Source organism: Piliocolobus tephrosceles, chromosome 2, assembly GCF_002776525.5.
Source record: "Piliocolobus tephrosceles isolate RC106 chromosome 2, ASM277652v3, whole genome shotgun sequence".
Lineage (NCBI taxonomy): Eukaryota > Metazoa > Chordata > Mammalia > Primates > Cercopithecidae > Piliocolobus > Piliocolobus tephrosceles.
This window is the reverse complement of record NC_045435.1, coordinates 39,171,639-39,183,993: the sequence shown is the minus strand read 5'-3', so window position 1 is coordinate 39,183,993 and position 12,355 is coordinate 39,171,639. Positions and strand designations below refer to the sequence as shown.

The 12,355-nt window shown below is 48.0% G+C and overlaps 1 protein-coding gene across 1 annotated transcript in view; it reads right to left on the bottom strand.

Moving 5' to 3' along the window:
• Positions 1–7,739, bottom strand: part of PDIA5 (protein disulfide isomerase family A member 5) — a 93,120-nt gene extending 85,381 nt beyond the window's left edge. Inside the window, exon 1 of the mRNA XM_023214810.2 lies at positions 7,547–7,739. Within this exon, the coding sequence (XP_023070578.1) occupies positions 7,547–7,588 (42 nt within the window). The 5' untranslated portion in view covers positions 7,589–7,739. The remainder of the gene's footprint in view (positions 1–7,546) is intronic.
• Between the last annotated feature and the right edge of the window lie 4,616 nt (positions 7,740–12,355).

Here is a 12,355-nt window from a genome sequence, read left to right as displayed (position 1 = left end):
TGAATGTAGATAACAAATTATAGTAGTAATTAGGGTAGCAGTGTCTGTGACTTTGCCACCAACAGATATCAGATTTCCTTACCACATTACAAGATATCCTGAAACACTATTTATGCTCATCACTACTTAAAATTATAGAAGTTATCAAACTTGTACCTTCAATCTTTTCATACGATGCATTAATAAACATAAACATTATTTTATCACAACTTGTTATATTTTGATAACTGTATTTCAATATAACTGCTTTCTTTGTAATTCTATGCATTTTACTTTACACATTTAAAAACATTATTCAAAGAAAAACCCAGAGGTTCTCAGAGAAGCCTTTCCTGACTCCTTGAATTAGGTTAGGGAGCCCTGTTATACATTCTCTTACCACATTATATTAACAATTTCTGTTTCCAGCACTTATTACCTGAACTAAATAATTAATCAGTGGCTGTCCCACTAGGCCATGAGAGAAAGAGATGTTGTCTGACTTATTTATGGTTATCCCCAATGCCTTAGCATGAGGCCTGGCTCATAAAAGATTCTCAAGGAAATATCCATTTGGGAAAAAAAAAGAAGTATCTGTTGAATGAATGAACATCTGTGGCATATGTAGGATGCTGATGCTGGTCCACTTTCCTTTGAAATAGGGGGCATGTACTAATACTCTGCCCAGGACCCATAAAGACTAGACCCCGTGATGAGAACAAATCCACTTGGTCCTCAAGACCCTTCCCTGCTTGGCCCAACAATAAAGCTTTCCTACCAGGCCCACATTTGGGCTCAGATACTGGATCACCTTTATGTTTAAGCCCCAGCTTACAACCCTTAACCTTGATTTTCATCAACATCTTCCAACAAGGATTAAAGGACCTGCTCACAAATTCAAGAAATCTGTCTGCACCAAGGGGTTGGAGGAACTGCAGGATTCTTTGCAGCAAATGGACACTCAACCCCTGCACCTCCGCAGCTTTAATGGGTTGGAAACTCTGAAGCCAGACACAGGCCCACCATCACACCATCTAGGAATGGAATGTGCATCAAACTGGTGCCTCAGTATGATTTTGAGGAATGAAGGCTCTTTTAATCCCACACTCCATGAGTGTCTTCAACACCCCAGTGTGAGATCACAAAGCTAATTATTTATAAGTGGTAGCAAACTGGTATATGGAAAGAGGCCCTGTTGATGTAGGGTGGCAATAGGGGACAGTGAACTGGAGCTCCTCAGGGGAAGGACACAGTCAGCACGTGCCTGGCTGGCCACTCCCATACAGTGTCACAGCCACCAGGGAGCAGCTAAAAAACAAGTTTCAGGGACACTCCTGGAAAATGGCTGCCAACGCAGCTGCTTACACATTCAAGCCAGGCACTGAGAACTCTGACTGTGGTCCCCACCTATCTCTTTATTCCTTCACCTTCCAGGCCACAGACACCTCAACCTCGTCTAAGGGCATGTCGCCTCCCACCTCCCTGTCCAGCCACCCATCCCTCTCCAGGGGTAACGGTACTGGGCTAGCCTACTCACCTCACTAAGTTACATGGGGCTCAAAACCACACTGACGTGAAATACATGGAAATGCTTTGCAAACTCTAAAGCCCTCTACAAATGCATCCGATTTAACAATTCTGCCAACAGATCACACAACAGATCACACGGGCAGCCAGAGGCTCCAGGCAGTGCTGAAAGATGGCCAGGCAGAAGGGATGGGCCAGCCCACCAGGGCTGAGAACTCCTGCTCCTTCCCTCTCCCGTTGGGACCTAAGATGTCAGGTGTTAAAGACACCACCACCCCCACCCCCATCCCCTCCCCCGCCACACACATGCACACACAAGGAAGGAGAGGTGGGGGGCAAATAAACCATCCCAAGTCCAGGTAATGTGGAAGAACCTCAGTCTCTCCTTATACCCCATGCATTCATTTCTGGCCCACTGTCATTCAGATAGCCTCAAAAGCTACCACAACCACCAAGCAAGACACAAGAGCCCGACAGAACAAAACCACAAAGCTGGGGCAAAACCTCCAGGGATATAGTGTGTTTGGTGTCTTCATTCCCAAGAGGGGATCTACTTTCAGAAGAAAGGGGAGAGAAACCAAGCACACATATCCTGAGCTCTTCAGCACACCGCCCTGACCTGGGATCTCTGCAGCGGCCTGGCAGAGAGGGGGCAAGGAGGGAGTCAAGAGCTCAGCTCCAAGTAACTCCCGTGGGGAGAATCCTAGCAGTACAGGGGGCCCCTCTACCAGGCATTCAAATCATGCAGCTTCTCTCTGGCCCTCCCCTGCCCACCTCCTCCTCTTAACTGACTTCCCCATCATCTCTTATTCAACAACTGGCAATGACTGCTGAGACTCCCAGTGACTGGACACTTTCCTGTGCCAAGCACTGTGTTGGGTGCTTCCTGTATCTCTTCTAATCCTTTCAACTCTTCAAGAGGGATATCATGACCACCACTTACAAACAAGAAAACTGAGGCAGGGCCCAAGGTCAGGTAGCTCCTGAGTGTCTAGCTGGCTGAAAGCCCATGTTCTTTCCACTACATAACACTTGAATTTATCTTGTAGATAACGGAGAGGAAAGTAAGGATGAAAGTGTTGTTCTGGGAAAATTAATCCAGTCTCTCCCCCTCCCACCCAACCCTACATGTGGCCTGATTGATCTTGTTATTAAAAGGGCAGCTTTCATCATGTCTCTCCATTACCTTCAGAATCGAGTCCCCATGGCTTTGCCAGGCATTTAAGGTTCTTTACGATCCACTTTTTCAGTCTTATTCCCCTCATCCCCAGACTCAAATCCTCCCTCCATCCAGCCTGGCCTATCATTCCTCATTTTCCATGTCTCTGGCTTAGAAGGTTTCCTTCTCTGCCTGTGACATTAATTCCATCAGCCAAACACAGATCAGGGCTGATGACATGCCAGGCCCTGAGTTAGGTGCTGGGGACACCACAGCCAGGACAGGGTACTCCCTGCTATCACAGAGCTCCAAGTCTGCCCTTCTTGTGAGGCCAGCTCATACCTTGCTCTTTCCTGGGGCCTTCTCTGGTCACTCAGTGTCCCACTGCTTGGCCTCGTCCTGAATCCCCAGCATACGGGGGTTGCCGCTCTTATGGCACTCAGCCACACTTCCACCTTATATGCCGGGTCTGTTTTAAGACTTCCACTGTAATGTGTTTATTTCTGTGGGAAATGTGCATTCCAGGTTCCAAACAGCATTTTAAATGGCAATTCAGTCCTCAGGCCAGCCCACAAAAGCCTATTAAATATATAATGGTCCCAGAGAAGTACAGAACCTAAATAAGTGTACCTTAAAAGCTCTACAGGAGAAGCCAGGAGCAAACATCTGCTTCCTGCACCTCCACCCACTGTCCTCCAGGGTCTGAGCTTCAAGCGACCATCGGGGCAGACGCAGAGAAGCAGGCGGGAGATGGAGGAGTGGGAAGAACCCGATTTACATTCAGCAGATCTGGCTCTCCTCCCAGCTCTGCCTTCACTAACTGGGTGGCCTTGAGTGAGTCCCTTCCCTCCCTAAGCCTCGCTATTCTCTTATAAAAGGAGAAGGCTGAGTTAGATCAGTTCTGAATCTCACAGATCAGCAGAATTTATATTTTTAAATATAAATATGCAACACGGATTTTATATTAAAAATAAATTTTATCAAGACAGGACTTTTAAAAAGAAATCACAATATACCACAAACAGCCTCATTTTTCAAAAGGATGCTGTAACCCCCTCCCCCTCAAAATATGGTCATCGTGTCAGAAAAATTGACAAGTTTTTAAACTGAAAACGTTTGGATTCATGAAAAACAAACAAACAAACAAACAAACAAATACGCCATTTTTTTTTCCAGTTTGACTGTAGACCAGAAAAGTCCAGCCCAGCCCAACTACAGTCTTTGGCCCGATGCTTGAGAATCACTGAGCTAGGAGACCTAGAGTTCGCTCCAGCTCGACGTTTCTCCATCCTACAGGCTTGATGGAGACCACAGGACAATCAGCATGGATGGTCCTAGAGAAGGGTCAGCTGCAGGGAGGAGCTGAGCTGGACAGCAGGAAAGCAGGCAGTCAGCGCAGGGATGGGAGCAGGACAGCATGGCCCGCCAGGGATCGCCCTGTGCCCTAGGGCTACCTCCCGCCCCTGTGCCCAGAAGTGCTTGGGAGGGAAGGTACCGCCACCCATAGCCTCTGAGGGCACAGACACCCAGCCTGGAAGCTCTTGGAACTAACCTGTCCCGTGTGTTTGACTGTGACACCTTCCACCCCAGTATTATTCTGGAAGGCTGAGGGTTCCCAAAGGAACATTTTTTAAAAATCTTCATTAACTTTCCTGATTATAAACTAATACATATTCATGTGAAAAACTTGGAAACCACAGAAAAGCATAAGCAAAGAAGCACAAGTCATCACAACTCCCCCTTCCAGAACAATGACTGTTAACATTTTGATGCACTAATTCTTCATGCACGTAACTTCAGCCACCCTGGGATTTGGTTTTATATCCTGCTTTTCCCTTAGTTATCACACTTGAGCATTTTTTCCACATCCTTAGATATTCTTCATAAACATCATAAAATGTTTTCATAATAAACATAACATTCTAGTAAATATAAATATTCTTTACAAACATGGCAATGGACTGAAATATTTCTTCTTCTTTGTTTTTTCTTTCTTTTTGAGATGGCGTCTTGCTCCATACCCCAGGCTGGAGTGCAGTGGCACAATCTCGGCTCACTGCAATATCTGCCTCCTGGGTTCAAGCAATTCTCCCGCCTCAGCCTCCTGAGTAGCTGGGACTACAGGTGCCTGCCACCATGCTCGGCTAATTTTTGTATTTTTAGTAGAGATGGGGTTTCACCATGTTGGCCAGGTTGGTCTCAAACTCCTGACCTCAGGTGATCCGCCTCAGCCTCCCAAAGAGATGGGGTTACAGGTGTAAGCAACTGTGCCTAGCCAGGACTGAATATTTCTGTCATTCCCCCGAAAATTCATATGTTGAAATCCTAACCCCCAAAGTGATGGTATTAGGAGGTGGGGCCCTTGGCAGGTAATTAGGTCATGAGAGTGGATCGCTCATGAATAGGATTAGTGCCCTTGAAAAAGGAACCCAGGAGAACTGTCTACTCCTCTTTCTATCATATGAGGATACAATAAGAAGTCAACAGTATTCTGGAGGAGGGTCCTTGCCAGAATTCAACCATGCTGGCACCCTGATTTCAGACTTCCAGTCTGCAGAACTGTAAAAAATACATTTTGATAATTCTGCATCACCAGTCTATGGGATATTTGTTATAGTAGGCCAAACTGACAAAAATAAACATCACTTTTCATGATATGGACAAGGCCAGATATTATTTAACCAAGCCACTATTATTGAGCATTTAACCCATTTCCGCATTTTTGCTATTGTAAAAAAATGTGGTGGGTGTACATCCCTGTACATGAATCCCTGCACATGAATCCCTGCAGATGCCTTTATACCCTTCAGGTCACAGCCCAGGTGCACATATCAGCCCTCAGTAAATATTGAGTGAACAAAGAAACCCAACCAGCTTCCAGGAACCTGGAGAGCCCTTATCAGATAGATACAGCATTTAAATTTACAAAGGCCCAACCCACTGTCCAGCAATCACTCACCACTGCTCCTGTTGGCATGCTCCCTCCACCTCCTACCTGCTAAGCCAACTCTAGGGCTTAGGGAAAGGAGAAGATAGAAATTGCTTGCTCAGGACTCCCAGGTTCTAGTGCTTTCAGCAAACCTACCTGCTCTTCCGCATCTCCCAGTGAAGGGGACCCGCAGCCCCGCAATGCCTAGCTAACTACCACACTCCTTTCGGACTCTGTTCAGCTCCACCACCTCAGGAAAGCCATGGCTGACCTCCCTTTAAATCAATGTATGGCTCCTGTTCAGTGAAGGTACCAGTACCTAAGGTCACAGCACTTACTGTTCTGTCATTATTTGCTCACAGGACTGACTCCTTTGCCCAATCCAGGGCAACACCAGACGGCAGGCACAATGTGTGTTTTGCTCTCTACCCAAAATCCAACCCAGTAGAGGGCAAAATATCGATCCAAACAATGTGATTGATAAATAAATGTCTGCCAAATGAAATTTCAGATTCTCAAGCCCATTGTTTTCACAAGAAGGAGGGGAAAGAGAGGAAAGCAGGACCTCCTCCTCAGTCCAAGCGCAAAGACCCGTGGGGGCCTTGCAGAAGATAGCTCCCTCCTCCTGGCCGAGACCCGCCCAGACCAACTGGCTCCAGGGGACTGATGGCAAAACAGCGTTCAACAAACCCAGACGCAATGAAGTGACACTGCCCCACTCCAGCTTGGTTCTCCCCGAGAGGGAGAACACAGACCTAAGAGAACAGGGGGCTTCCTTCCCCAGCCGTTTCCAACCAGAGTACCAGGCCACTCCTCACTGGTGATCCAGGGTATTGGGAGATGGAAGTGTTTCAAGCAACTCAACCCACACTCTTTTTCTCCTCCCCTTTGCCCAGTGTCCTTGCCACACCCAAATGGAAAATAACGGAAAATCTGGGTTGGGGAGGGTGCCAGGAGCAGGAAGTTCCCTGGAACTTCAGGAGAAAAGGAGTCAGGAGGGTCCTAAAATAAGGGAGGGCATAAGTTATGGAAAAGATGGGGAAGGAGGCCACAATATCCCATCACACACCCACAGCGACACGAAGGCCAAACCCCAGTCCTGGGCCAGCAGGCACACCCATTCCGACCTCTCTCAGGGATGCCTGGAGTCCCCCCACCAAGTGTAGCAAACTCCTCTTGGAGCCCACTCCTTTTCCACTTTGGTAAGATTTTGCAGTTTACACAGCTTCTTTCTCTGAGACCTCATCCGAGCCTCAGAACCACCTTATGGGGGTACCTTTGCCTTTCTATATCATGGCTGAGGAGACTAGCTCAGATACATTAAATGAACCGGCGCGTCACACGACTAGAAAGTGGCTGAGGCTCGAGCCAGCCCCTCAGTTGGGTGTAGGAGCAGCTCCTCAGCAGGGGTGGGCTGCGTCGACCCCACCCAGCCCACCGAGCCTGGCCTGTGGGCGGAGGCCCAGGTAGTGGCCCGCAGTTTCTCAGACGCCTGGGGTCGAAACCAAGAATAAGGTGGCCCTAAACCAAGGTTTCCGGCAGTGCAGGTAGTAAGCACCCCCATACCAGCCCGCACTCACACAGGTGCAGGGCTCGGAGTCTGGGGCTGAGCACACCCGCAGCCCGCCGGCGTCCCGCCTGAGCTGGTGGCTGTGCCCTGACCTGCATCCCCGCAAAGTTGTGGCGGTGGCGCAAGCACTCTGCCAGGGATCGCCCGGCGCCCCACAGCTGCCTCCTGTCCCTGCACCCGGGAACGCTTGGCGGGGAGGGCACCGGGACTCCCGCTGTCTCCCGCGTAGCACCCGGTGCCCGCCTGCCTGGCATGCACGCCCTCATCCCGGTGCCCCGGGGCAGCTTCCCGCAGGTCCCGGAGAGGGCTGGAGCAGAGAGCGCAGAAGGGCACGCGGGGCACACGTGCCGGCCCAGTCCGGACCCCTGTCCCACAGTCTCACCCAGATTGCCAGCAGCAGCCATGCCGGCCCGGCCCGCGCCATCCCCGCAGCCGCTGCCCACCGCTGGCTCCTGTCTCCACTCCGGCGCCCGCGCCCGCCCGCCCGCCTGCTAGCTCCACCTCGGCCAACCACCACGGCCACTTCCCAGCCGCTCCCCGCCTCCGAGTTCCCAGTGCCACGTCTGCCAAAGCATGCGCAGCAGCCGGAGAGAGGCGGCCAGGAAGAAGTGCTCGCTGGGAGTTGTAGTCTGCAGCCTGGCTCAGCTGGGGGCTGCGGGTGCGGACTGGGCTCCGACGCCACGTGGCAGCGAGTGAAGTGTGAAAAGGCAAGGTCAGGGAGTAACGAAAGGCAATTAATGCACGGGGGGCTTACTCTGTGCCTGGAGCTTCAGAAACAGTATCTCACGCAGCTCACAGAAATTAGGTTTTATTTTCTCCACTTTGAGGATTAGGAGGCAGCCCAGGGAATTTAAGTACCTTGACCCAGATCACACAGCCGGTAAGTGGCAGAGTCCAGTGCTGCCTGTGAAGGACAGGAGAAGCCCTCATCCCTGCCTCCCAGACTCCCCCCTGCTTATTCTATTTAACTTCAGTAAAACATTATTGAGCTGTTGGAAAACAATTTGGTGGCTCCTCAAAAACTTAAACATAGATGACCATATGACCAGCAATTCCACCCTTAGGTAAATACCCAAAAGAGTTGAAAACAGGTATTCAGACAAATGCACGTACACCAGTGTTCACAGCAGCACTATTTACAATAACCAAAAGGTGGAAACAACTCTAACATCTGTCAAAGGATGAATGGATAAACAAAGTGTGATACATCCATCTAATGGAATGTTATTTAGCCATTAAAAGGAATAAAATGGCCCAGCAGGGCAGCTCATGATTGTAATTCCAACACTTTGGAAAGCTGAGGCAGGAGGATCATGTAATACCAGGAGTTTGAAACCAGACTGGGCAACATAGCGAGATCTCATCTCTGCTAAAAATAAAAATAAAATAAAAAGCCGGTGTGGTGGCAAGGAACTGTAGTTCCAACTACTTGGGAGGCTAAGGCAGGAGGATTACTTGAACCTGGGTTATGGAGACTGCAGTGAGCTGAGATCATGCCACTGCACCCCAGCCTAGGCCACAGAGTGAGACCCTGTCTCAAAAAAAAAAAAAAAAAAAAAAAGAAGGGAATAAAATGCTAACACGTGCTGCAGTGAACGAATCTCAGAAATGCATGCTAATGAAAGAAGTCAGACACAAAAAGTCACATATGATGTGATTACATCTTATGACATTTAGAATAGGTAAATCCACAGAGACAGAAAACATAGTAGTGGTTGCCTAGGGCTGGGGGTGGAGAGGAAGGAATGGGGAATGACTGCTTAATGAGTATAGGGACTCCTTCGGGGGTGATAAAACATTTTGGAACTAGATAGATGATGGTTCCACAACATTGTGAATGTGCTAAATGCCAGTAAACTATATACTTTAAAATGGTTGATGTTATGTGAGTTTTACCTGGGTAAATATTTTCAAAAGAGAAAAACTCTTTAACCCATTCCATGTGCTAAAGCAGGGGTCCCCAAACCCTGGGCCTCTGGACAGTCTGTGGCCTGTTAGGAACCAGGAGGCGAGTGGTGGGCCAGCGAGCATTACTGCCTGAGCTCTGCCTCCTGTCAGATCAGCGGTGGCATTAGATTGTCATAGGAGTGTGAATCCTGTTGTGAACTGCACATTCAAGGAATCTAGGCTGTGGGTGCCTTATGAGAATCTAATGTCTGATGATCTGAGGTAGAACAGTTTCACCCCAAAACCATCCCCTGTGCCCCCACCATCTGTGGAAAACTTGTCTTCCACAAAACTGGTCCCTGGTGCCAAAAAGGTTGGGCCCTGCTGTGCTAAAGCATTCATGCATGTAGTCAGTTTATACATTCAAGAATGTTTATTGAACACTTACTATGTCCTGAGGCTCAAGATATCTAGTAGTGAGATGAACAAGAGAACTGCACAGTCAGAGGTGGTAAGTTATAGCTGAAAGGTCCTTGCCTTCTGTCAGGAGAGTCAAAGCTCAAAACTTAGAAGTTATCCATCACTCACTTCCTATTCCCAACAGGCCCTTCCAACCCCTCGCCACATCCTGTCAGTTTTACCTCCAAAATGTATCTCTTCCATCTCCTCCTGAGTCTAAGTCGCTGACATGTCAGTGACTATTACCTAGGGAAGGGTAACAGTCTCTGAAGGAGTGTGCCTGTTTCTCCCCCACACCATCCATTTGTTAATGTCAGTTGGATCTTGCTTGCCCCTCCCCTGAAACTCTCCAGTGGTTTCCCGTTACCCTTAGAATAAAATCCAAACTCTTCCCACAACCTGCAAGCCCTGCATGGTCTCGGCCCTTGCCTGGTAGACCTCATCTCCTGCCTCCCCCAACCCCTGTCCACTGGGTTCAGATACACAGACCATCATTTCCTCATTCCTCCCCTCTCCAGAGCTGCTCCTACCTCAGGGCTTGTGCTCCTCCTAAATTCTTTGCCTTATCAATTTCCTAGGCCTTTATCTGGCTGGCGCCTTGGAATCCTTTAGGGTTCTCCTTTCCATCGCCTCTCAGAGAGGCCCTTCAAGAGCAGTCCATCTACAGGTGAGTTAACCCTCCCCATGGCCAAGCTCCTTTTTCTCTATCCCAACTTCTGCTTAGGTTCTGTTGCTTTTTTGCCCAGCACCTACTACAATCCACAAGACTTACTGAGTCCTTGTGTTCATTGTCTTTTGTTCCAGCCTGAATGTCAGTTTCCTGTCTCTCTGTTCATCACCTTGCTTCCAGGGCCTAGCACAGGACGGAGCCACAGATGGTTCTCAATGTTCTTTTTGATAAATGACTGAATGATTGAGCGAGATAATGTGTTGGGAAGTGTCAGAAATTCCTAAGGCAGTTTTGGGACAGGGCTTCCATGGCATGCTCTGCTCTGCAACCTCGAACTTATGATCTGCACATGGGAAAGTGAGCCTTGCACCCCTCTCTGTGGGTCTCTGCTGCTCATCTGTAAAATGAAATGGTTGGTGAGGATGCAGAGCTACTGGAACACTCACACATTGTTGTGGGAGTGTAAATTGGCTCACCTACTTTGGACAACTGTACATGTACAAAATCTGCGCCAAAATGTTCATGGCAGCTTTATTCATAGAAGCTGTTATGGACTTGTGTCCCCCCCAAATTCATATGTTGAAGTCTTAACTAACCCTGACTACATCAGAATATGACTGTACTTAGAGACTTTAAAGAGGTAATTAAGGTTAAATGAGGTCATTGTGGTGGACCCTCATCCCATATGGTTGGTATCCTTATAAAAAGAGGACAGTAGGACACATATAGAGAGAAAATCCCATGTGAGGACATACAGAGAAGACAGATGGGACACGCCAAGGAGAGAGGCCCTCAGAAGAAATCAACCCTGCCAAAACCTTGATCATGGATTTCTAGCTTTCAGAATAATAAAAAAAAACCAAACCTCTGTCATTGAAGCCATCCAGTCTATGGTGGTCTGTCACGGCAGCCCTAACAAACTGGTACAGTAGCCCAAACCAGAAACAATCCAACTGTCAGAACAGGAGAGGAGATAAATTAATGATAGCATATTCTGCAAAAAAAGAGAGACAGAGAGAGAGAGAGAGAACAAACTACTAATTATATACAACAACGTGGATGAATCTCAAAACCCCGATGTTGAGCAAAAGTAGCCAGACACAAAATAATATATACTGTGTGATTCCATTTATCTAAAGTCCAAGAACAGGCAAGTATAATCTGTGGTGATAAAAGAAAACAAGTGAACGAGGAAGAGAGACGGACTGCGGGGAAAGCATGAGCAAACCTTCCAGGTACTGGAAACGCTCTGCATCTTGCTTTTTTGTTTCTCTGTTTTGAGACAGAGTCTCACTCTGCCGCCCAGGCTGGAGTGCAATGATGCAATCTCAGCTCACTGTAACCTCCACCTCCCGGACTCAAGCCATCCTCCCACCTTAGCCTCCCGAGTAGCTGGGACCTCAGGCACACACCACCACACTGGGCTAATTTTGTATTTTTTAGTAGAGACAGGGTTTTGCTATGTTGCCCAGGCTGGTCTTGAACTCCTGGGCTCAAGTGATACCTGCCTGACTTGGCCTCCCAAAGTGCTGGGATTACAGATATGAGCCACCATGCCCAAACTGCATCTTGATTCAATGGTAGTTACGTGACATTTAACGTGTTAAAATTAATTTATTATTCCAGCTGAATTGATTTATTATCTAAACTCTATACCAAGATTTTACACTTTATATACATTCTCTCTCAGTCTTTTTCTTAAGTCTAAACATTTAAGGGTGGTGTGAGTCAGCTAATCATCAGGATTCCTTTTAGCTTTTGTATCTTCCAAGTTCAAGACTGGCTAAAAGTTCCTAGGTACAGGGACGGCTGAACTCTGCAGAAATGTAACTGCCAAAAGGGGCAAGAGTTGAAGGGAGGAAGGGAGGAAGGAAGCTATGCACCTGAGAGCCAGGGAAACAGAGGGCAAGGGGCTGAGGGGGGTGGAATAACAATTTCCAAGAAAACAAGCCATTTCATTCTGCAATTGAAACAAGCTAAAATGCGATTTGTGGCCCTTCTGGGAATGCTTACCAATTCTCACTTCACTCTCCTTGAAATATTAGGAGAATAGCACAGGGCAAGCACTGTCCCTCCTCCATTAGAGCCCTCAGTGGGCACCATCCATTTTCCAGCAGCAGCCCCGCGGGGCCAGGCCAGAGACACTTCTTGTCCTGCAGTTTATTGTGAATTGTG